General features: G+C 36.6%; 1 protein-coding gene across 1 annotated transcript in view; it reads left to right on the top strand.

Moving 5' to 3' along the window:
• Positions 1-26,291, top strand: part of AKAP6 (A-kinase anchoring protein 6) — a 234,450-nt gene that overhangs the window by 16,504 nt on the left and 191,655 nt on the right. The window contains exon 2 of the mRNA XM_059819289.1: positions 22,392-22,643. Within this exon, the coding sequence (XP_059675272.1) occupies positions 22,392-22,643 (252 nt within the window). The remainder of the gene's footprint in view (positions 1-22,391; positions 22,644-26,291) is intronic.

The raw sequence follows: 26,291 nt of genomic DNA, 5'->3' as shown, positions 1-26,291 counted from the left end.
AGTTTAGTAACTTCAATACTAAAAAAAGCATTGAGACATTTCAGATGCGGTTTGCTCTACCCCAGGCAGATTTCGATTGCGATTGTGCTGCAGCGCCACCTCGTGCTGTAGGGAGCTGAAGGAATTTCCTGGCAGCTGCTGTTGCTGCTGAGGGGATTAAAAAAAAGAAAAAAAAAAAGTTTTATATCACATGTACAGGGCTTTGAAGTTTCAGTAGTAATTTGCAAGGGTTTTTTAATGTTTATCTGAAAAAAATCATTACTAATGTGTCAAATTTAGCATAATAAGACTTACAAAATAAAATGCTTAATCTTGCAATGGTAGAGCTGATATAGAGCCCTTAGGAAAATGCCTAATTTATGTATATAACTTATATTTATAAATACTTATACTGGTAATCCCGTGAAACATTCAAATTCTACATTGCTTTATATGAGAAAAATAGCAGCCTGGCAATGCTTCTAATGGGAGAGAGTGTTTAACTTAAGGGTGTCCCTGAAGAGGGAGACACCTATAACCCCATAAATTCCTCCTTGGATAAAGTATTACAACTTCTCTAGTTCTGCATGGGTCACTGGATAAATTAATGTTTTATTTGTTTTTACCCACTATTTTAAAGTTGTTTACACAGTGCAAGTTAGTATGATCACACCCACTGTATACTTGATATAATGCAGACCAGACAGACACAATGTGACTTGTACTGAAGTCAAAAATAAACTGGTAGCAAAATTAGGAGTAAGAACAAGTTCTTTCATTTCCACCAATCCAGGAGACCGCTCTTGTTATCATCCCCTCACCCTCTCGGGCAGTTCCTAAGGCAAGCTTGCTCTCTGTAATAGCATGGTTCTTTTAATGTTTTGTTTACACTTCACAATTAATTTTAATCAAAATGGGCTTTTATATTGTGCAATAAGCATTATTACAAAACAAGTTTTCTGGAAGAGATGCAGACATCAATGTAACAACACCCTGGATATGTAACATATCCAGCATGATAAGGTTTGAGAAATGCCCTTACGTATTAAGTAGACAAATGGATTTTGTTTACCTTCCTCTGATAAGTTAATGATCATCTAAATATGTTTCTAAACAGAAACACGACAAACTCCTTTTATCCAAATGTACTTATGTTTTCCTTCACTGAAAAAAACAAAACAAAACCAGTGAAAAAGATGTAAGATAGGCAGAACTCGGAGTTCAAAAAGAGGCTGATTATATGAGCTAGCACGTATCCTCAGAAGTATCTGTTCTCTGCCTTAAAATTCTCTGTGTGTGCTTTCCCTTCTTTTTTTCCTTCTATGAAGTCCTATAAGAATTATTCAGACATAACGCATACAGCTGTGCACATCAAACCCTAGTAAGAAGCAGTGTGAAATACGCAACAAAATACTGTACTGATTTTATATGTGGGATGAATAAGGGGCTGACAGTCCATTGAAGCAGTGATAGCAAGATTTTTGTATGCCGTGTTTCACCTAAGCTCTATTTTCTTTCTGTTGCCTTGGAACAATATATGCATTCATTTAACCGTGGAATAAAACGGTTTGGTCTTTTGCACAGTTTTCTTTCGCTGCAATTCAGATGGACTGAAAGAACAGCTGAATAACTTGATATTGAAAACTTAAAGGTCATGAATATTGCATGTAACAGCTGTTTCCATTAAAAAAATTGAATGATGTAATCCAGTTGCTGAGAAATGTCTGGAATGTGACAATCAGTCACTTGAAATAGGAGAAGGAAAACCAGTTTTAACCATCCTTTCATTTCCTAGGGAAGACCATGTTTAGAGTTTTGCATGATTAAATCTTTCAGGGCGAAAGCTAAAACTGTCATTTGTCTAGCTATTTATTCTCTATGAAATATTAGAAATGCAATTTAGAAAAATAATTTCTCTGCAGTAGCCTTACGTAGCTTCTGGGTTTTCAGGAGGATGATGAAATGTTATAACAGAGAAGTCTGGCCCCACTTAGAGTCTTTCAATTACAGTATATATCTCTGAATATGTCAACTCATGGTAATAATTTGTAATGATAATGAATTGAGGATTTTTTTAATAGGATACTGAGCTTGAACAGTGTGAGTGAAATCTGCAGCTTCATCTGTTTTCAGTACACTTGTTCGCTAGAATAAATAGGAAGCCAACACGTGTGCACTCCAAGCAGCCCTGTTTAACTCCTTATTTTCTGTAAGAAAGAATTTGAAAATGTAGACAGGAACAGATTAAACCTTCAGTCTCTGCTGTGTGCAAATGGAAGATATGCTGTGCCAAAGGAATGCAGTGAAAAAAATGATTTAGTTTAAATTGTTGGGTCGGTGGCTGGACTTGATGATCTTACAGGTCTTTTCTAACCTTAATGATTCTGTGAAATGCCGGTAATGAAAATGCTAAAGGCAGTATTCACTGATGTTTTCTTTATGAAAAGGAGAGGTTAATGTCTATACTACTTCTCTGTGCCTCACATTAGGTGCAGTTCTTCACATATTTTTTTCTGAAGACATTAAATAAATGCAAATACGTGCAGTAGGACCAGCACTTAGGACAGATTTGTTGTTAAACTTAATTTTTTTAATTAAATTATGGTGATACACAGACTGCAAAAACTGTCATATTAGAATTCACCTGGTTTGCTTTCAATCTATTTGTTGCTTCTAACTGATGTGTTTTCCTTTTTTGTTTATGATGATTTAGGAGGGTGCTTAGGGAATATTTTAGGGGAAATTCTGAAAATATCAGTTAATTTGAACTTCCTTAAGTTTGAACTTTCCCACTCTTGTATTTAGACTTGGTTATATTACCTGCAAGAGAATAAAAACATCCTATTCTGATATCTGCAAACACCCAAATTGAATTTTATCTGAAAAGTTGCAGAACAACATAATGTCATGCATCCGGCACTTGTCTTGATAACATTCTTGAATTATTGTGCGCAAGTCTTTCATGTACTCCATGCATAACTAGACTTGTGTGAATTAGTAAATACCAAGTAGAAAAGAGATCTGAATTTTGGTCTCTTGAATCCCACTTGAGAACCACAGAAACATAATGGGTTGTAAATCAATTTTTTTGATCACACACATTGAGTCACTTATACAAACTGGATATGATGGAGAGAAAGCTTATTCAGCCTTTGAGAAACTTTTCCAGTCAAACTGTACACAAATTTCTTCACAAAATTTTGATTTAAATTAATACATATTTTTTCCAGTGAAGACTTATTTAACCGGAGAACTTGAAACTAGCTTAACTCATGTTATCCCCTCTGCCAAACTCTTAAAAGATCAGGTTGGTTGCAGATGAGGGATGCTTTCTTAGTCTATTATAAAAAACTGTGAGTTTGTAATATAAATTATGTAGGCTGTCTGGTTGGTAAAGATAATACAAGGGAAAAAAACATAGGAATTAAACCCCAAACAAATGTATACCATTGAAGAAAGTTACAGTGATGTTACAAGTTTGAAATGAGAAGCCTTTCATATCTTATTTCTGATATTTTTTTGCTAAAACCCCAAACCCCTTCATTACTAACAAATCAATAATTCTGTTTAAGAGTATATAAGTCAGCCCATGAGCTATGAAACTGATCATGTGTGTCATTGAATGTTTACCTAACCCTTCTAAAAGTATTTGTATTTCAGGGAAAATATATGACTCACTTGTTAATTCTACACCTGAGTTGTTTTCCTTACTACCTTCTCTCTTTAACATCTCCAGAATAATTTGCTGAAAATGTGCCCCGTTGTGCAGAGCTACTAGCAATAAAGATCTTTCAAAACACGATGAAACCATCCAGCTCTGCTGAATTATCCTCCTACGAAGTAGTGTTTGTTTATTAAAAAGTCAGCTCATGTATATTATTCTGCTTATATTTCTTTCACCATGGAATTATTCATGACCTTTATAGTTTTTCTGATTGAGATGGTAGTCTATTTCCAACTCATTGGTAGACTATGTGCCTTTCTCACCCAGCTTGACTCATCTATAGCTCCCTCCTGGAACAAGCAGTGCAATCAGCGAGTAAAACAGTAGCTAGTAATGCAAACGGCATGCTGAAACGTGTTTCTTGGAGTTACCTGGTATTCAGCAGGAAATGGATTTCCTGCTATTAGACAGGTATGAATCAAGTTTCTAAGAGAGAACTGAACTGCTGATCCTCAGTTATACTTTCTCAGCATTATACAAGTTAAGCCCCAAAAGAGAGGAAGCCCTTGCAGAATCATAGCATCTCAAGGTATCATGCCACTGTTGCATATAAATTAAATAAAGGTTTTAATTAACCTTGGAAAATCTATTTAATGTTGTAAAAAGGATATAAACCTACTATAACCTATGTATTTACCTGTTTAAGTACTAGCAATTGATGAAAACTGATATATTTCCTATGAAAGATACAGTATTTCTGAACCAGAATTATTTGAAACTGGAACTGAAATAATTTGTGACTGAAATAATTTGAAATAATTTTGAGCTATGATTTTTTTAAATTTGGCCAGAGAGCTTCATATATTATTGTTCTAAATGACTTGAGTAAAAGCAGGTAATGCAATGTAGGATATAATCTTTGAGCACAGAGCAAGCAACTGTGGCCAAACCTGGAAATGCTGCTTCAGTGAAATTTTTCTCCCCTCTACTCTGAAGTCAGTAGTCCTAATCTGCTTTTTTACTAAGCTCTGAAACAAAACATTTGTCTTACTGGTATTTTTCCTGCCATTTTTGAATCAAATACTGTTACCCTCTTTTTTAAAAATCACTGCTTATTCCTAGAGAAGCCAACCTATTTATATGTTCAAGAATTGATCTAAAATGGAAAACATACCTATTTTAATGCAGATTTTGTGATTTCCAGGTTTTAAAAAAGAGAATGTCTGAGAGAGGAAAAATCTTTTTCATTAACTTCGTTCTTAGAGTTTTTGGCAGCTGAGGCTATCCTGCATTAGCAAGCCAATGCTTTCATGATGTCTTCAAATAGTTAGGTTATGATATTTCATACAAAATCTTCTCTTATAAAGGCATTCTTCTGAAAAAAAGTAATTGTGTATCCATGACAGTAATGTTTCTGTCCTTATGCTCAGAATTCAGAAGCATATATGCATTCAGGTACTGTACTATTTGTGGTGACTACAGTATTCTTCCGAGTGTTGACCATCTTGAAGGTATATGAATAGTCAGTTCACTCAAAAAATCTAGCTCTTGATCTTGTGATATATTTGAAGACTCTGTCTGGTGCCTATATTGTATTTTAAATTTTGATATTTGAGATACCTCTAACACTCAGCTTGTTGCTAATTGTTTTGAATGCCATCTCAAGTTTGTATGTAACTCAGGATACATGTCATATTTTTAAATGAGGACAAAATGAATTTATGTTGTTTTCACCATTGCTTTCTCAATATTCTTAATTCTCAAAAGTATGTTTTGCCTCAGGTAAATTTTGCTACAAGATCAAGGGAGCAGTTTCACTGTGATTAGTGATGTGTAGAAGTTACTAAATCATTTGCAAAAGCAACAGATTTTCTTGGTCAGGAGGTTTTTGTTTGGTGGGGTTTTTTTGTTTTTTTCCATCATTTACTCTCTCCTTTAAAACAAATTCCTCTCTTTTAATGGTGTTTCTGATTGTGGTGCTTTCAGAAAAGCTTGTCTTGTGTCTGTGCACACACACAAGCTGGCTAACCATTATAGCTCTAATCTGGGGCAGTTGGAGGAGCTGTTTGTCGTGGTTCCATCTGTGAGGTTAGATCTGCCACTATTGGAAGTATGAGGATGGGTGGGAACAAGAAAGCTGATCCATGAACAAAAAAGAAGAAAAGACGGGGGGAGGAATGAGAATGAACAACGAATGAGGGTGTGGAGGCATGACTGAGCCTTTCGGCATGACTTTGAAATAGTTAAGACAGCCAGAGAATTCAGAAGGAATCCAGGGCAAACGAGGGGTTAACCAAAAGGCCTGTACAGAAGAGGGAGCCCTTTTCAAGATAACCAAGGAGAAACTAAAAGATATCATTAGAGTCCAGCTGTAATAAGTTCAGCTCCGTAAGTTATTTTATCCTCCTATTCAGAATGGAATAGGTAATTATTACAAATGTGAACGTTACAAAATGAACAGTCTCTGTTTTGTAAGCGATGAATCATTCTGTTGGGGAAGTAATAACTTCCTATTAATACATTTGTTCCAAGCATATGATCTACCAGGTCCTAAAATAATTTCTAAGCTTCCTAATATTAACCCAGTAAATATTTCCGTTCCATTTGAAGCTTAAAAATGAAAATCAAAGTAAATTGGGGGTCAGATATTTACTTTTACGTTGTGAATTAGAGAGTCTCTCCTTGCTGAGATCAGGTTTACAGGGTTCCTACGTGACCAATATTATACTAGATTCTTTCCTGTCATAATGCCATAAACATTCTGCTGGAACTTAGGTCAGTGCTTAAAATAACCTTGCTAATTGCAAGTCTCCAAGTGTCGGCTGAAATTTCAGTTAGCTGCCATACAGTGGATCTGAATGCTGAGAAATCACTACTGTAGCTCTGAACGTGCAAGGAAAGAGCAGACAGGCCTAAACTTGATCTGCACAACAACACAGGTAGAGGCAGCAGACTATTTGCTATATTTCATGCAAAACAAAAGCTGTTGACTTGGCACTGAAGATGGATTGGGTTACAGATCATCTATGGCTTACTTGTCTGTCTTTTAAACAGACACCTATTTTCTGAATTACTGGTTGCATGTAGCTCCTTTAGCTGAGGAAAGGAAATGGGACAGTCTTTTTTTTTGCAAAGCTGATACCTGAAAACTCTCTTTCCAGTATAAATGAGGTAAGACACCATTAAAGTGAAATACTTTACAAAACATTAGAAATGTTTAAAGTGATAGATTATCAGTGTTTGCAAATTGTTTTTATCAGTAAGGGCAAATGTTTTTTTTAATCAGCTGGTTTTCAACTAAAGAAGTATTGCATGACCTAAATGTGTTTGGTTTGAAATAATACAATTCATTTCCTATGCACTGTAAATCTAACTTGAAAAATTGGCAGATCTTTTTCCCTGTGGGTGTAGATTTCTGAATATTGAGATCTGCTTGTTCAGTCTCTTTCACTTCCTGCTCTACATAATGTAAAGTTTCTGCAATCAAAATCTTAGGCTTACACAATTTAAATCTTTCAGTTCTGAAGGTAAAAAAGATATTTGTCATGTGCAGAGCTCTTAGTCCCATGTTTCGATAGGGAGATTATAGCTTTTGTGTGTGTGTGTAGGTGAAACTTAATGCTCAATCTTCTCTGTTCCCTGAGACATTACTCAGCTAACTTTTTATAGGTCACAGTATAATTAGAAATAGGCACTGTAATATTGTAATTACATTACTTTGGCTAAAACGTTGACCTATATTGTGAAGAGATGTGTTTAGTAAAGGCTCAGGAAACCAACAGACTGAAAATAATATAAGTAATGGAAAACAAGGAACTTCATCATTATATCTAGATTTTACTCTCTTTATTAGAAACTTAATAAATCCTGTAGCTCTACATAGGGAGACTGAATGTGACATATGAACACCCTGATGCTTATCACAATTGCATTATTTTAGGAGACCATTTTCAAAATATTCTATGAGCTATAACCTTTCCAAAGGCCTTTTATTTTATTTTTGTTCTCAGCTCACAAAGTTGTATGTGTGCCATGTCCTGAGGAATATGCTCAGGCTGCTCAAAAAGTGTCTGTTCTCTCTGCAAAATTATTCATTCTTTTGAAATTGTATCTACAGGAAAGGTTCAGGAATTTTTGGCTAGCCAAGACAGTTTTCTTCAAAGATTTGCATTGGATTAAGACGATAAAGCCTTTTGACTTCCCTGAAGCAAAAGTTGGCACTGGATGGAAAATTGTTGACTGATGTATAGTTTGCACAAGGTGCCAGAAGAATGGGAAATCAGCCATAGATTAGGGCAGCAGTTACATCTGCTATTTGGGTAGGAATTTCTCATTGACTTTTAGAAAGTTTTTACTTTTGCTTTTCAGCTGCCCATGCATCAGTTGTCAATTGTTCTTGTTTAGACTTTGTTGGCTAAGCAAGTTAAGACCTTCATCTCTATAATTGCAGTTGTTGTCGTAGTCTTCTCCGAAGTGCTATTCATGAAAGTTTCATTTAAAGTTCAGAAGCATCAAGGAGTGGAAAATTCTGCTACAGCTATATGTGTTTAGCACTAGACTAAGTGTGCTATTACATAAATATTGTTGCTCCATTTCTTATCCTTTTCTGAATACTGTTTCAGATATTGAAATGCATCAGTAAAGTAGGAGCCTGAACTCTTTCTGCTCCATATAAGAACAACTAGAAAGATCTTTTTGCTCTTCCATGGGTATGTCTATATTACCATTTTAGTTTGTGTTGAAACTCTGATTTTGAAGTGAATCTGCTGTTTATCTCCTTTCAGCACTCTGGGGTTCATGCTGGAGAGCAGTCACCCTGTGTGCAAACTGCTTGCTATTGCTCACAGTCTTTGCCAACTAGAGGTTTCTTTTTTTTAATTTGTTTTCTCAATACATTTGTCTCTATTTATGTTTCATCTGTTGTCACATCTGTAGTGATATTTGCTTTTGCGTTTCATCTGAGTTGATATTTTCTTGTGCAAGTAGGTTTTACATTTAAGGTATATGTGATTGCCTTGAATGAGTTAGAGATAGACTCAGCTGGTATAGTATTTGCCTTTCCCATATCTATTGCCTGTACTGATAAGTGAAGAAACTTTCTCAGAAATTAATATTTTTGCCAGTTTACTTCGGTTCTGCAGTATGCTCACCTCAGAGACAAAATCAGAGAGTGTAGAGTGAAGTTCAGTTTTGATTATTACCTGAATTTATTTTAAGTCTGCAAAACAGAGTTTCCATACTGTATTTTCTATAAATTCAAGTTCAAAATACCTTCAGGAGAGATTTTTGCATTATTTGGATGCTCCTAATCCCATCTGAAATTGTAAAAGACATAAGGAAATAGAAACAGTAATGGTAGATTTTAGAAATTCTTCACACTGTGGGCTTCAAAAGAAGGTATGGCTAACGTTTTGGGAACAGGTCATTACAATGAGCAATTCTGTCATCCTTTGTCCTTATGCTTCAGTCTCAGACTGCTCTATTCATTACGAACTATGACTTCCCCCAGCCCTTTATTAAGAGAGCTAAACGGTATGGGTTTTAGGATGTCTTCTTGCTGGAAGTTAATTTATAGTAATGGGTAAGAGGAGTCATAACATTCTACTTAACATATTAGTGTATGGTTAATGTATTTTGGGGGGGCAGGATATTGAATTATAGGCAGTGCTAGAATTTTAAGAGAGTGGATGTAGAGGGTAGATGCATGTCACACTTGACAGACTTGCTGTTATCAATACTATTTCAAGAATTTCTCAGCTGACCAAGTTTCCTGTTGGCTCAGTGTGACTCAGTTTCTCACAAAACTCTTGATGAAGTGCTGAAGAAGTCTCTGTGAAAAGACCTCAATATTTAAAAGTGTAATAAAAAGATTATTTAAAAATACCAGTACTCCTTCCATTTTACTCAGACTTGCCAAGTATTATGCCAGGATCAGCTGATATCCTACTGTGGCTAGTCAAGAAAGAGAAAACAGTTGCAGTTTTTGCTTTTTCTACAGCTTAATGGTTTTCCTGTTTTGGTAGAAGATGACCTTCATAGAAATATATTGTACAGTTGAAATGTGTTGAAAATATAAAAGCTACAGAATCCCCTAAGAATGTAGGCTTTTGGGGTGTATGGGGGGTGGGGTGCTTCTTGTTATCAATTCCAGAACAGAAATCACAGTTTTGTGGTCAGGGCTTCTCCAAGTTTTTCTTTCCAAGATTGTCATACAGTAACACTGTCTTTAACTTACCAGAGTTAGTCAGTCCCTCATTGTCCATGGGCATTTTTATGTTGCCTCTTACAAAGATAATTTATAACTTACGTCCATATAGCTAGAAAATAAAATGGCATATAAAAAAATGCAAGGCTGTTACTAGATAAAACTGTTCTTTTCTCTGTCAGCGTAAGAGGCAATTTACCTGTGCATAAGGTAGAGAGTTAGTCCAGCTACCTCTGCAAGGCAGAGTGAGTCAGGCTTTGGCAAGGATAGTAGTTCAAGTGTGACACCATGAGAGTACAGTTACTGTATTTCCAGGGTTGCATCCAGTCCCACAGCAGTATGGCCACTTTATCACAGAGGAAAGTCTGTGAGCAAAGCTAGGTCTCTGCAGACCCAGCTCAGTTGTTCCGAGAAGAATATGGAAATGTGAACACTTACAATTTGATGTGTTTCTTACCTTTCCTTCTTCCCTGTCTATACTTCAGGCTGCCACAATCCAGGGATCCTATGCCATTTCTTATGAATCTTATTATCTGACAAAGAGGAAAGATTTGACTCTGTGTAAATTCAGGATTCAGTCTGAGGCTAAATTGATGATGACTATTTTTGCAGGAAATAAAAACATTTACAAGTGAATAAAATACACAAATATGCATTTGAAGCTTGAAGTCACTTAGGTTCATTAACTTCCACACAGACAAGTTCAGCTGTTGAATTTCAAAGGGTTAGTTTACAAGCTCAGGCATGGCAACAGCCTTTTTTTTTCTCATTGCGCCTGCACAGTAGTAAGAGTTACACTCGTCACTGAAAACTACAGTCTAGACAAAGATAATTTATAACTTACGTCCATATAGCTAGAAAATAAAATGGCATATAAAAAAATGCAAGGCTGTTACTAGATAAAATTGTTCTTTTCTCTGTCAGCGTAAGAGGCAATTTATCTCAACCAAAAACACGGGTCATGCTGTCTTGCTTTCTTAAAGATGTGAATGACGCTGACTATGAGGTGCTTTATAAATCAAGGATTTTATTCCAGTTAGCAACATGTAATAAATGTTTGCCTATATATACATATGTGTATATATAAATGAATAAATATTTAAATAAGCATTGCTCATTTCCTGCTTCTTTCAAGGCACTTCAGTCGTACTGTGTAGTGCACAAGTACTTTCTCAAGCAGCATCAACATCTTAACAGCCATTAAGCCTGTCACTGCTTTACACTGGCAAGTTCTCTTGTAAAGCTAAGACCGGTACTATTAGGAGAATTATCCTGCCAAAGCACAAGCTGGCTTCTCAGAACTGTCGCATTGGAATATGCTATATATGAATATGCTGTTGGAATGTGCTCTATAGTCTCGTAATGTTTCTAAATTACAATTACAGTGTATTTAAGTAGTTCTATCTATAATATGTCTAATTTTAAAATTAATTATTTGGTTCTAAATACAGTATTAAAATGCTAATGTCTGGGACTCTCAATCTTATAGGCAGCCAGAACAAGCATCTGTTATTAATGCCACTGAATTTTAGGTTCCTTAGAGCCAATTTAATTGGAAAGAAGTGTTTCATTGTGTCTATTGGATATGGCAATTTTTACTAGATTATGTTAAAAGTATTTGTGATTACAGTACTGCAGATATGGTATAAAATCTGAGTTTTGATAATTTGCTATTTATACAATATAATCTTTACATCTAAATCAAAAAATGAAGCATATTATGGACATGATTTTGTTTGAAAAGAAGTTACCACACACAAACCCTTAAATATACATCTGTATTAACCAAGAGCCACCTGTGGGGTGACAGTGAGATTTGGAAATAATCAGGTAGTACAAAATACTAGATAATGTATGTTAATTGGTTTTATATGCGGAATCTCATGTAAGCATTTTGATACTTGTCAAAAGCCAGTTAAAGTAGTTTGAATGGTTCAGTTAGCTTTGGATGTCAAGCCAGTCCCATAATTCTAGGTTTCCAGTTTAGTATTCATTATATTCCTTCTCAAAAAAAGCCTGCAAAAAACCTACGGTATTCTTCCTTCTGTGGATGTAAATTAGGTTTTTTGTTTAGTTTTGTCTTTATTACATTTGAGCCTAAAAAAACCCAGGAACTTTCTCTGTGACCTACATTGTACCTATCACAAACTAATTAGGAACGATTTCTAACATATTGTCTAATTAGGGATCATAAGACAGGGTTTGATTTGCCTGCTAGAAGAGCTCTTTCTGTAACTAAATCAAGGAATTCCATGTGCACTTTCAGAAGTGAAATTAGAATAAAAATCTTGTACATTTTAGATGTCTTTAAGATTCAAACTTCTAACTTGTTAAAACTTTTCTAAAATTTGCTCTTTTATTTCTTCTTTCACTGAAGACTTAAGTTTGTAAAATAGCTTTCTACGAATCTTTCAAATTGTTCTTCCTGGCTATAGCAAACTTAGGTGTGTTTTTTTGTTTGTGGTTTTGTTTTTTTTTTTAAACTAGCACTGATATATAGTCTAACACTGACCTTTATAAAAGAGTCAGTGTTATCCAGTGTGGAAGAGGCCTCCTGGTACGCTGGGTAGGTGGTGGTTATTTCAGACTACTGGAAGTGCCTCCACACGCTTGGAGTGCTTTGTAATTGTTACTAACTTATTGGAGGATCTACAAGAGCTTTCCAGCTGACTTGAACACTTGTTGTTCTGGAGAGAGGGCAGGAAGGTCACGAACAGCAAGCAACGTGCAAGATGGACTATAAGGCTGTTGACTATTCTTTTCCATGTTTCTGAATCAAGCAAAAAAATCTCAGTGATCCCCGTAAGGGTTCATGGATTAAATGTTAGCTTTCGTTGAACAACGTATAAGGGAACAACAGTGCTAATAAAGCAAAGTCTGCTAATGAAGAACAAGAGAATTTCTGTCCTTTTTGCTGTCCTCAACAATGACTGATGGAAAGTAACTTCAAAAACATGTCACAGAAGCTCTTGGAGGCTTAGCTACACTGATATAAAACATCCATTTATCTCAAAAACTTCCTATCATGCCATCAATTTTCATTATAGAAAACTTGGCACAGATGGTAGTTCTTCACTTCTGACCTGTTCCAGAAAAGAAATAACAGTCACCATACTGAGCATTTGACATGACAGTAGAGAGTCTCACCATCCTTCTTCAAATTCTGTTATAGCCACTGAGCTATAGTCAAAGAGAGTGAATGAGGTTAGCATTCTTTGGCTTCAGCAAGTCAAAACATTTTGATCAAAATTTTTCTCTTGTGTTCTGCATGTCTATGCAGAAGGACTGAATTTTTCTCCTGTGTGAACTTGAAGTTCCTTTTATTTATTTATTTTAACGTCTTACATTTCAGTAGTTCTTTGCTGCCTAAAATACTTCGTGCTATTTATGTGGGGTTACGCTTTGTTTGCTATTTGAAACTTCATTATTTCAAGAATGAAACATCTTTTTATCCAAGAAATTTTTCTTTCATCTAAACTCTTCTTTTTAAGAGCAGCTGATCTCCACCAAAGTCCCTAATTAAGTCTATTGAGTTTAATAAGAACAAGAGTCTTTCTGAAGAAGTCTATAAACTGAAAAATCTTTTAAGAGAAATGCACCTGCTTGCTTGTATAAACAATAAAAAGAGATTGGCTCATCAGAAAACAGAGCTCAGAGAACGAAGACCCTACGGCCCTGCAGAAGGTTTAAAGAATTCTTGAAATTTTCTTATTCCTTGTCAAGAGTAATTCCAAATCTTCAGATTAAAAATGAGAGAACAAGAGTGGGACATATTCAAAGCTGAGCTGTCAGAGTAATATGTTGGCTGCATAAAGCTTTGAAAACTCACTGTTTTCAAAAGGATAACCATTTTGCTGGGAAATTACTGAACTATTAGTGCATTAGCATTGAATTCTGCTAGTTATTTTATATTGTAGATCAAATGATGAAAGTTCTGATCAAATAATAGGAGTGGTCGTCTTTCTGCTTTTTCATGTAGCTGACATGATTGTTTATCACATTCAGTTTTTGTACGTCTTGCATGAAATGATAGTAGGGGTTTCCTCATAGCCAGTTAACTGCTCTCTATGCTGAGGTCAAAAACTGCCTAGTCCTGGCCAGACTACCAAGAACAGGTTGGTTTAGCTACAGCAGAGTGTATACATTTGCTGTGAGTAAAACATCCTTCCATTTGTATCCTCAATTTTCATTTGCATGTGGTAATTTGAACCTGTTAGATATGCCTTTAACTTCCATTTAGTATATATGGCTTGCAGAATGCAAGTGCTGAGTAAAAAGAGTAAAAAATTAAGAAGGAAAGGTAGTTATCTAGACGGTTGCAAAATATGTCCTACATACTTCTATTATTGCAGAAAAAGTATAGGGTTGTGTGAAGAGATCTACAAGGTATTTGAAGGATGTTTTAATAAGTCTTCACTCTTCCATTTCAGTAGATATGAATATGCAATACATGATGAGTATGCTTAGTATAAAGCTACCTCATCATTTTTTCCTCATTTCTTTGTTATCTTAAATGATCAGTGCAAGACAGATATATAGATATTATCATTTTCCAATGAACAGGCATTTGAAAAATGCTTATTGTTTTTCAAAACTTGCCTCTACCATCAGTTGCTTGACCAGGTTTTCATATGGGTTTGGGTTTTGGTATTTTTCCTTTTTTGTCAGAAGTAGCTAGAATCAAAACCTGCTACTGTATTGCACAGTTCAGTACCATCTATCTTCTTGCATGAAAAACTGCTCTAGAGTACCTGTGCAACACTGTCTTCTGGGGTGCAGTACAAAACCAGATTTCAGTGAGCACAAATATGACTTTTTCTATCAAGTTTTAAATTTTTTTACACACTTTTTTAAAATTTAGAAGGTTAGGCCTTTATAAAAATCAGCATGCTTTAACATGCTTAAAGTAAGATAAATGAAAAGTTGTATGGTTACTCATTGAAGAAATGTTGTACAGTGATAACTTTAATGGGCAAAGTCTCTGAACATTGCAGGCTTGGCTGATTACAGAGTGTACAAGAATATATTTCTTGTTCTGAAGATTTCAAAGGGTTTTCAGGTTGTAACTTCAGGCACATTACACAGTGGAACCAGTGGAGGTCCAGGAATATGAAAGCAACATTGAGCTGCAGATGTCACATAATTTCCCACACCAAATTAGTTGCCATATTCAGTTTGTACGTGTAGTTTCTTCAACAAATGAAATTCATGCATCAATTTTACTGATGTCAGGAATATCCCAGAAATGGCTAGCCCAGACTTGTTTACATGATACTCTTTCATTGCAGTTCTGAGGTGCCTCATTTTACTGCCATGTCTTCTCCAGTGGTTCTCCAGTTCCATCCCATCCCGGGCCTCACAGTAGAGTGTTTTTGTGCATCAGCTATCTGAAGCTTCCTGGGTGGACTAAATACTTCCTTGCATTTAAGAATCTGGCCTGTGGTGAATGTTGTAACCAGAAAGTCTTTTTCCATTAAAGTATTAATTAAATTTAATAGAGGAAATAAATGTTTGAAAGCAGTCTGCCTTCTCTGCAGCCATCCCCTCCTGCAGAAAAGGTGCAGGCTGGCGTAGGTTTGTAAGGCACTGCAGCTGGTCCTGGAAGTGAGCTGGAATAGCTTCCAGCAGCAACTGCCCTGCTTCTGGACAAAAGGATCCTTTTGTTTCTTCCCAGTATGTTTGATCCTTTGGCCCCAGCAATAGCCCATATGGCAAAACAAATGCAAGTTGCTGGAATCCTGAGACAGGAGCTTCACAATTAACATTTCAGGCATTGTTACTTAACAGCCTGAAGTGCTTAGCAAGTGATATATCATCTTACTCCCTGCTTCCTTTCTTCTTACTCATTTTCCATGCAGATTGATAGTAAACCAGTATACTTGCACAAGAAACATCCTAATAAAGCACGTCACATAAGCTAATAAATTATTACAGAGCAGCTCCATGTCTGTAACAATCCCAGACAAACCATCACTATTTTAGCAACTCTGTCAAAGAATTAGTGATTTGACATCTATTTCACATTATTTTGAAGTACAGGGATATAAGAATGTAACTCACTGAATCCTGAGATAACAGAATGCAGTAGAAACATTCCTACTTAGAGTTCACCAGACTGGATATTTATTTTCAAAAATTTTGAGAATTTTGTAATAGCAATGTTTGCACAATAGAAAGTAGATCATCTTTTCTTGCAAGTATGTCAAGACAGCTAGGCTCCTGCAACACCTGAAAATTTCCATTGAAGAAATCTGTCTGAAAACAGGGCTCTCTTAAAGAAAAAAATAGGAAAAAAGCAAAATATTTTTCTACAGGGAAAAATGCTTTTGTCAAATAAACAGCTTTCCCATATTCCAACAAGTTTCTGAAAATTTAATCAAAAGGTAAAATGAAGATTACTTACTGGAATTTTGCAATGATGAAAATGTCACTCTACTTATAATACAGTAAATTAATCAAAATAAAAACTAAGCTGGGAAAGAGGATAATGTGCAGAAAAGGATGGTGCACCAGAAAACGTTACTATTGGTAGTGTGCGTATTATCATGAGGGTAGAGCAGAGAAGCTTACTTTGAGGACCAACATGTTTCCAAGCTGTTGGTGTCAGTAGAAGAAGGCAGGTTCAGTGATCTTAGAGCCCTCATGGTAGCCGTTCTCCTGCTGCACTTTGCATTCTTCACCCAGTAAAATATATTCAGTTCCCCTAGCTACTGAATGCCACAGTGATACCTGCTCCAGTACTTTAGCACTTCAGCTCACTTTCTGACAAACTTGTGACTCGCAGTGAGTCTAGAGCTTTCCATGGCAGTTGATTTTGCTTAGTCAAACTCTGGATTTTTCAGGTATAGTTATTTTCTTTGACTTAATTGTTTACTTAAAAGCAGCTGCAAAAAAAATGTGAGTAGCATTTGCTCTTAAGATTTCACCAATAATCCAAAATAGAAAAGAGCAATTTTATCCTTCATATAACGCTGTTTGGATGTAAATGCAGGTAGAGATGAAAAACTGTTTCTCTTTCAGAAGTCAGAGTGCATTTTAAAGGAAAAATACCTTTCTGAAAGCTGCAAATCTTTATTTAACAATAAAAACCCCCTCTCTTTTGTGCTCTTTCTCTCCATATAAGCATAAAAGGGCAGTGCAGAGAGTGAGTTTAATTCATGAATTTCCAGTACATTTTAAAAAATGAATCTGAAAATTCTTTGGCAGATATTATGACTTTTTTTTCTGAAGAGAATTTGTACATTCTGAGTGGAATCTTTGTCTTCTGATGAATTAAAATGCACTTAAAAGGAAAGACCAAATAGATAGACACTTTCCTAAATTGTAGATTTTGTTTTGCATGTACAGCAGTTGTAAGACTCAATGGCATTCTGTTTTTCCTACTGAGGTTTTACTACGAGATCAAAGAACAGAAATCTGCAGTATAGCTTCTCTGTCCCTGATATTGACTCTAAAGCAACATATTGCAACCTTTTATCTTTCAGTAGTTTCATGTACACCTTAACAGAATTTCTTGAAGAGCGGAGAAAAAATATTTTTTAAAGTCAACATCAAAGCTTAGTTTTCATTGACTCTTGAGGATTTGTTTATGCACTTTGTCTACTGCAGTGTTTGCAGTTCAGGCTATTTTAGTTGACATGGAGGGCTATGAGCAGGCTGATGGATTCAGCAGCTGCAAAGTACAGGATCAGCTGTCTGGAAGACTGAGTGAAGTGGGCAGTTGGCAGCCAAATGGGTACAACCCCTGTAGCCTAAGAAATTCCACAGTCAGTGCTACAGGATAGCCCATGAGAGGATGACAAAATCTTTACCTTAAAACCACTATGAAACAGTGGAAAAATAAAAATGTCTAGCGGATGTGTGAGATTAATGATTACAAAAAGTTAATTTGGAAATGGTGCTTTCTAAAAATCAGGCTATAATAGCTTCTGATATGAAACTATATACTGATAAAATGGGATTTCCATGCTTATATTTGTAGGCTGTATATTATTGCTGTTGACCTGGAACTATGCATATTTAGAAATAGATGCCAATACATAAATGCTTTTTCTTATTACTTAAAAGTACATGGTTTGTTTTATCTACCTGCCGCTTCTGGTGAGAGCAACCAGCACTCATGACAGCATTTGGGTACTATCTTGTGATACTGCTGTTCTTTATTTATAAATGCAAAGTGTAAAAAGGGCACATGACAATGTTCTGGTTTCGCTCTATCTAATGTTAAATCACCTACAATGAGTTAGTAAAAATGAGGCCAATGAAGCCATGTTGTACCAGGTCTTGATATTGAGCCTCAGTAAAATCAGAAACTTACATAACATAACATTATTGTGCTGTATTTGAACTGCATTAATTCTTACAGAAAGTTATTAAGTTCATAGCTGTGCTAGATATAATTATTTCATTTTTCTGAATTATATGTAAATCTAGACATCAGGTAAGAAAATGTTGTACTAGATAATGCCAACTGGATTTGACATTTTATTGTTTCCTCTCAATATGCTGGTTTGTGCCATGCAAGTGTAAAGAAAAGATGCAAGTAAATAGGCTTCAGCTTTATTAATGCTCTTCTGCTGAGGACTAATCAGCATTAATTTACATGGCAAAAGTGATAATTTCTTTATAATCATGTTCTTTTGATAAAGGGCTGGCATTGGCCTTTACACAGCTATTCTTCTGTCCTTTGTGCAGCCTTCACCTTTCCATTGTCATATGACAGTTAAAAAACAAGGAAAGGGGATATCAACAGGGGCCTAAATTCTTTTTTCCAAACTTTCTGTAAGAGGGACTTCCCTCAAACCCAGGTCTAATCCATTTTATCCAGGAACCTGGCCTGTGGTGAAATGAGATCCAGTTCTTTTGAGAATGGCTACAGACTTGGCTGAAATGAAAGTCACCCACCAAAACAATGTTATGTGATGCAGGAATGTCAACTTATGGCTCCTAAGATTTTTTTCAAGAAAAGTCCAATACACTGATATGTGACCTTGTGCCATGCATGCAGAGTCTGACTTATCGGGGACTGCTGATCAACTACTAGCTATCACACAAATGGTTAGTGCATGTTCAGTAAGATGTTGCATTGATGCTATTGCTCTGTAAGCACACAATTAATCCAGACTCCTTTTGTCTGTCTTCAGTCTTAGAGTGCATGTGCAGGTGGACTGCACAGCATGTATGTAATATTCAACTGGACATACTGAACTTGTGCATGCACTGTAGACATTTGTCCAGGACTTCCGGACGTTGAATAGCTGGAGCTATTAATAAGGGAGTTACATCACTTTAAATCTATGCCTGGACTTGTTGCAAATTAAATCAGACTTCCTGAATGGTTCAATCAGATTTTCATCTAATAGGAAGAAGAGAAAAAACAACCCCATACCAACAGGCCTAAAGATCACATCTTGTCAACATACTTACCAGCAAAGGTATCCTACATCACTACAGTGATGTTTCAATGCTATGCTAATTCCAGGCCAGAAAGGAGAGGAAGCTGATGATAAAGTCAAAAAATGGAGCTCAGAGTTTATCTATTATGAAAAGGTACGTAGGGACTTGATTTCCTTCCTGGCTCATTCAGCCACTCAGAAAAGAGCTTCCTGTCTTTTGGCCACCCACTCTTTCTAAAACCTAAATCCCTTTAAGAGCTGGTACTTTGTCTCTAACTGAGATGGTAGTCTTATATGTTAAGATCAGAGTATGTGACCTTTACTCGGATATGGATGAGGTCGGCCTTAGATTCTCTCCATGTTACTGAATCTGTCAAGAGCGGTTAATTATCTTGTTAGTACATAAAGCATTTGGCTGCTGCTATGCAGTAGTCTGTAAGTACTTCAGACTTTGCTTTTTGAGGAAAATGAGAAACTTACAGCAAGCCATGTAAAAATTAACAGCATATGTCCTTGAATATGTGCTTCTTTCAAACCTCTAGTGGTGCTGGGATTTGCATTTTGCTACAAAATTTTCTGTGTTGTTGTGGAAAGTTTGTCTACTTCAGGAATTTGAGATGCTTTGGTAGCTAGCGTAACAGTAGCTCAAGAGAAAACTTGTTTGAAATGTGGGTCTGAACTCTTGATTTAGACTATTATCTAGATTCATTAGCTGGTATTTTCAGTATATTATCTAACAATTGTCAGGAGACACTTGCTCATTGTTAATACTTTCTTCTTATGGCTTCGTGTTTTCAAACTCTCTGAAAATTCTCATGGCAGTTGAATTCAGCATGTAATTGTGTGTGTGAATCTGGAAAATAATGAAAACTTTTTTTGCAGGTTGGCACAAAGTTAAGCTCACTCACATGAGTAGTCTAAATGAAGATATATTAAGTATTTTTCTATAGATTGAGTCTAATTTACAAAGTTACATCTACTGGGCAACAACCTGTTTTTTAATCCCTGAAATTAAAATCAAACTGCTTTACAGCCAAGAGGAAAAAGACACGAAGAGCATTGAAGAAGTGAATGCAAATTCAGTCAAACTAATTCACTAAAAATATTCTTTAAAATATTTGAAACAACATAGAAATACAGCTGTGCTTTTCAATCAAGATTCAGTTCTAGTTGGATAAACAGATAATAGTCCAGGTTGGACTCGATGATCTTACAGGTCTTTTCCAACCGTACTGATTCTGTGATTCTGTGAATAATAACCTTTCCAAAGTTTGGAAAAGATTTTGCTGAGAGTTTTAGCTCTGTCTGCATGTCTGTAGAATTAGATTAGCACACTAATCTGGTAACTAGAGTGTTCATTTGCTCACCTGGAAGTGTGTGGATATTTGAAGCCCTGAGCACTTGCAGCCCTAAGTGTTGCCAGGCAAGGCTGCGTGTTTTGTACTTGCAAATTTAGGTGCTGGTTGTCACAACAAGGGGACTGAGGATAGAGGGGAAGAGATACTGCCTCTGTCTCAAGGCAGCCCCAAAACTCTGCTCATTGAAACTCCAATGTTTTGTGCTCATCTGGCATTTCTGAGAGCTGGGCCTGCAGGGGAATTGATTTAGCTGTCAGCGCTTTACTAAAATGAGTAACTACTGATAGCACTCAACCGTAATAGTTTCTCAAGGGCTAATATTGTGCTATCTGTTGTACTAGAATTATTTAATATTATCTAGGGATTTGATTTTGGTTTAATTTGTTACATAGATACAATTACATATTCAATAATTTGGCTTTACTTTCAGAGTGAAGATGTCAAATCTGAACTGATAAAAATTACTGTATTGTATTATAAATTCAGAAAGAATCAGCTTTACTGATTTTCTTGTTATTCTAGTGCTGTAAAAAAACATGAGTATCATCAGAGACATAAGGTTTCATTGTAATTGTCTGATAGACTTGTTTCGATAGCAAATTTGAAATGAATCAAAATTATGTTGTTTATTCTCATTTTTATTGATGTTATGCTTATACTACCCTTTACCTAAAAAGGACATTTCTGAAGGTTTGAATTAAAATATTTTCTTTATGTTTTTTTTAGAAGAAATAAGTCTTGGATTTATAATATGCTATTAAGTAACCTTTAAATATATGCCACAGATGTAGGGAAAAAACCTTCTAGGATTCAGTGCTAATTTTTTTTCAGTACTTTAATCACATTTCCTTACTTGTTTATAACATGTTTTTTACACATAGTTTTCAAACAGAATTGTTATAAAGCAGTGTTTTTCACTCAATAGTATATGCCTATGTGTTCTTTAGTCTTGTGATGACAGCCTTTCATGAAGAAAATTAAGACTGGATTGTAAAGATTTTAAACTGTATGCAGCACAGTTTAGAAATCTGGAACATTAATTGTTAACTTTCAAGGATACCATCCCAAATCTTAGTTTTATACCCTGGTAACTTATATTTTCTTTTCTGCTTTCTCAACACAACTGTTCACATCTTCTCTGCTTTCTGTCTTTCTCCTTCTCCACCCATCTTACTCTGTTCAATTTTGAGTACAGAACAAGACTATGCAAAAGTTAGCACCCTCTCATCACAGCAGTCACCAATGGATCTCAGGAATAGCTTAGTTACACTGAATCTATCCCAGACTTTTGCCCTACTTTTCTATGGAGGTTAGCTTAAAAGGTAAATTCTGTCCAAAATAATTTTGTTGATGATGGCACAGATCAGATTCTTGTCAATTTAACCAGGGGAGGGGGGGCATGAGGGGAGGGGAGGAAGCAGAGAGTGAGACCGCTTGTGGCAATCTTACCACTTTCATTCCTATTGCTGTCTTCTAGGATGTCGCTGTACAGTGTTAGTTTTCTGCTTCTGATTCATGTGATCTTGCTGTGCCATCCTTCTTTATTGTATGCTGTCTCTGCACTTATTGAGCAGTCCTGCCAAACAGGACAGCTGTTGGTTCAGTTGCTGTTGCATTGCCATAAATAAAAAAAAAAAGAGAACCCTGGATGCATTAATTACATTATCTTTCCTCTCTGAAATAATCTATTCTGCATTTAATAAAAAGTACATGAAAAGTAGAGCTGATCCATGAAAGGACCATGCCTGTAGCTAAATATCCTAAATATCTACTTTATTTTTCCATTACAGGATATTTGTGAAGATATATCTGATCATGTTGAACAAATTCATGCTCTACTAGAGACTGAGTTTTCCCTGAAGCTTCTGTCTTACTCTGTCAATGTGATAGTCGACATCCATACAGTACAACTACTCTGGCACCAGCTACGTGTTTCTGTTCTGGTTCTGAGAGAGCGTATTCTCCAGGGACTACAAGACGCCAATGGAAACTACACCAGGCAGACTGATATTTTACAAGCATTTTCTGAAGAGACAAAGGAGGTATAGTAACTAAGTTCAATTTTGAGAATTTAATCTGTATGTGAAGCAGCTCATCCCTGTTGCACATTTAAAAATGCTAGGATGACAATTTTAAGATGGCTTACTTGTCTTCTAGATATTTTGCTGATTTTGTGTTTTAAATGTCTTCAGCTGATATCTGTTCTCATTGAACCAAATTAAAGAAAATTAAGGTCAACTTTCAGAAGTGTCATGCTAGTGGCTAGCAATGTTTTCTCCTGATTGAAATATTTTTCATAAAGGATTGGAAACACTTACAGAGGTGCATCGTGGTGAATGGAGTGAAAGAGTGGAGCGAAATCCATTTGGCGGCCGGTCACAAGCGGAGTCCCCCAGGGCTCAGTTTTGGGACCGGTCTTGTTTAATATCTTTATTGATGATCTGGATGAGGGGATCGAGTGCTCCCTCAGCAAGTTTGCAGATGACACCAAGTTGGGTGGGAGTGTTGATCTGCTTGAGGGTCAGAAGGCTCTGCAGAGGGATCTGGACAGGCTGGATCAATGGGCTGAAGCTAATTGTATGAGGTTCAACAAGGCCAAGTGCTGCATCCTGCACTTTGGCCACAACAACCCCAGGCAACGCTACAGGCTTGGGGACGAGTGGCTGGAAAGCTCCCCTGCAGAAAAGGACCTGGGGGTGTTGATTGACAGCCGGCTGAATATGAGCCAGCAGTGTGCCCAGGTGGCCAAGAAGGCCAATGGCATCTTGGCCTGTATCAGAAATAGTGTGGCCAGCAGGAGCAGGGAGGTGGCTGTGCCCCTGTGCTCGGTGCTGGTGAGGCCGCACCTCGAATCCTGTGTTCAGTTTTGGGCCCCTCCCTACAAGAAGGACATTGAGGTGCTGGAGCGTGTCCAGAGAAGGGAGACAAAGCTGGTGAGGGGTCTGGAGCACAAGTCTTATGAGGAGCGGCTGAGGGAACTGGGGTTGTTTAGCCTGGAGAAGAGGAGGCTGAGGGGAGACCTCATTGCTCTCTACAATTACCTGAAAGGGGGTTGCAGAGAGGTGGGTGTTGGTCTCTTCTCCCAAGTGACTCGTGACAGGACAAGAGGAAATGGCCTCAAGTTGTGCCAGGGGAGGTTTAGACTGGATATTAGGAAAAATTTCTTTCCTGAGAGAGTGGTGACACACTGGAATAAGCTGCCCAGGGAAGTGGTGGAGTCACCCTCCCTGGAGGTGTTCAAGGAACGTGTGGACGTGGCATTGTGGGACATGGTTTAATGGGTGTGGTGGTGTTAGTTGATGGTTGGACTTGATGATCTTACAGGTCTTTTCCAACCTTAGTGATTCTGTGATCTGGTCCAAAGACCTTGGTCTGGTCACTCGTAAATTTAAGGTTCATATCCAATAGTCAATTTTTATGTGCAATGAATTCTTTAACAAAAAGCTTAGACTTTTCCCTTCTTGCATACACAAACCTGAAGCTTACACAATGTTTTCCAAAACTTTCCAGACTAGGTCAATATTGCTTTAAAGCAGGGAGCATGGACTTTAATTTGTTTGAGTGGCAATTCTGCAACATGCCTCTAAAGAGTCACACATTTTGTATGAGAAACAATGATGGGTGAATCATATATTTTTTACTCTAACGGGGTGTCAAATTCACACACATGTAAATGCTTTGTAAATCTGGATTCATTTCATGAAAATGCCTTTTCCTTTGAATTCATCATTACTAAATTAGCTTGCTTAGAGGGACACTACTGGCCCAGTTTTTAAAATTGAAAGAAGATGCACATTTTCAATTGTTAGGGTAATTAATGGTTAATGGAAGATACATTAGCATGTAGAGCACTCTTCATTTGCTGAAAGTCCTCAGATTAGGATAAAATGCTCTTGTTAGGATAAGATATATTTACAGAAAGAGACCTTTAGATCAATGCAGTGAGATTCTGTGAGCTGTGTTAACAGAGGAAATCAGAAGTCCCCTAAACATGTCCTGAATTTCAGATCACTCAAGTTTAAAGAGAATATGCATATTTCTCTGCTCCCTGTTGGATTTTATATTTGTCTTTGGCACAACTGAGTGGGTGGTCTTGAAATCAATACTCAGATATGCCCAGGCCCACCTTCCACACCCCCTCTTCCTGATACATACATACCTGGTGCTTCAGATTCAGTTTCTGCTTTGCTGTTGCTGGTAAACCTTCTCTGGCAAGTCCGAAAGAAATCCACACTTGTCTGAATATCCAGAGTGGTGAATTAGGGTCAAGTCATTATTTTATGACATGAGTGTGGTGATTTCAAGACATAAGGAAAGGGCAGATTCAGATACTAAGAAACAGGAAATGTCCCATCTGGATCTGATTACAACTGCTATAAAAAAAGTCCCTCCAATACAGGGGAGGACTGACTGGGGAAGGATAGATTATTTTTCAGTGGGGAAAAAACATGTTGCCAGGTAGGCTTATAGGGTAATAAAAAAGACAAAATATCCTGACGTGAATATTTTTTTTCACCCCAACAAAAATATAATTAATATTGGATAAAATTAATGGCTAGCAATAGCAGGGACACAATATTAATAGTAAGTTTCTGCTCTATTGCTTGAATAAGTTCCCAGAAATTGCTCTGCAGTTTTTAACCTTCAGGTATTTATTCAACCTTTTCATCGAGTATAATGATAGTGGCTTTATTTGATGAAAATAAATAAATTATTAAAATGTAATGTAGTGACAAATGTAATGTAGAGTCTTATATACCTTTTTTTTTTTGGTGTTTTCTCCGTATCCTTTCCCAGACAGGTCTATATTGCGGGACTAGTATGTGCCTCATGATACAAGTGTTATCTATTAGGGATTTTCATGCATATGTGAATAGTGAGACTGTTTGAGCAAACCTAGAAACCTTTGCCCATACAGATAACCCTTTCTTGGAGAATCATTCTAATTTTTGGTATTCCTTGGGGATTATGAACCGGGAATGACAGCGTATTTTTTTCTCATAAGATTGAGAAGTCATCTGGTTTGAAATGAATAGATGGAAACTTTCACATAAAACAAAGACTTCTATTTTGGAATTCACTACCATAGGACACTTAGAAGTGGAAAGAAGTTAAATAAATGTGAAAACTAAGCAAAGATAGAAGGAATTTTAACCTCTAGATGACTAAGTCCCTATGCTATTCATTGGTAGAAGCTGGGAGTGCAGGTAGAAATGTTGTATGTGGAAGGGCCATGTATGTACACCCATGTCTTATAGCTCAGCTAGTAGAAAATGTTTAGAACTAATGCAGAGACAGGATACTGGGCTGGACAGAAATTTGATCTGAACCAGTACAGCAAATGTTATGCTTTTCTGTAGTCTATGAACCTATCATTTCACAAGATGTTTGGCTCAGTCCTTAAGTCAGCTGTGTTTTGTGTAATGGTGAAGAGCGGCTTTGGCTGCCAATGTTAACTGAGGAGCTCCATGGAAAAAGTGACCTGCCAAGGTTTCTTTCATGTTCAGTGAGACAGTCTCATCTTGTTAATATTCACTGCTTTCTTAGTCCAGTCAATCTGCACAGTCAATCACAGCGCAACAGTCCGGCCTGGGCTATATTTACAGTGTAGCTGTAACACACATAAATGTGCACAAGCTAGCCTCAACATAATGAACAGGCATAACACTAGTAGAGTAGCTACCAAATCA

The sequence above is a fragment of the Gavia stellata genome, chromosome 7, assembly GCF_030936135.1.
Source record: "Gavia stellata isolate bGavSte3 chromosome 7, bGavSte3.hap2, whole genome shotgun sequence".
Taxonomy (NCBI): domain Eukaryota; kingdom Metazoa; phylum Chordata; class Aves; order Gaviiformes; family Gaviidae; genus Gavia; species Gavia stellata.
This window is presented reverse-complemented; position numbering and strand designations above follow the sequence as displayed.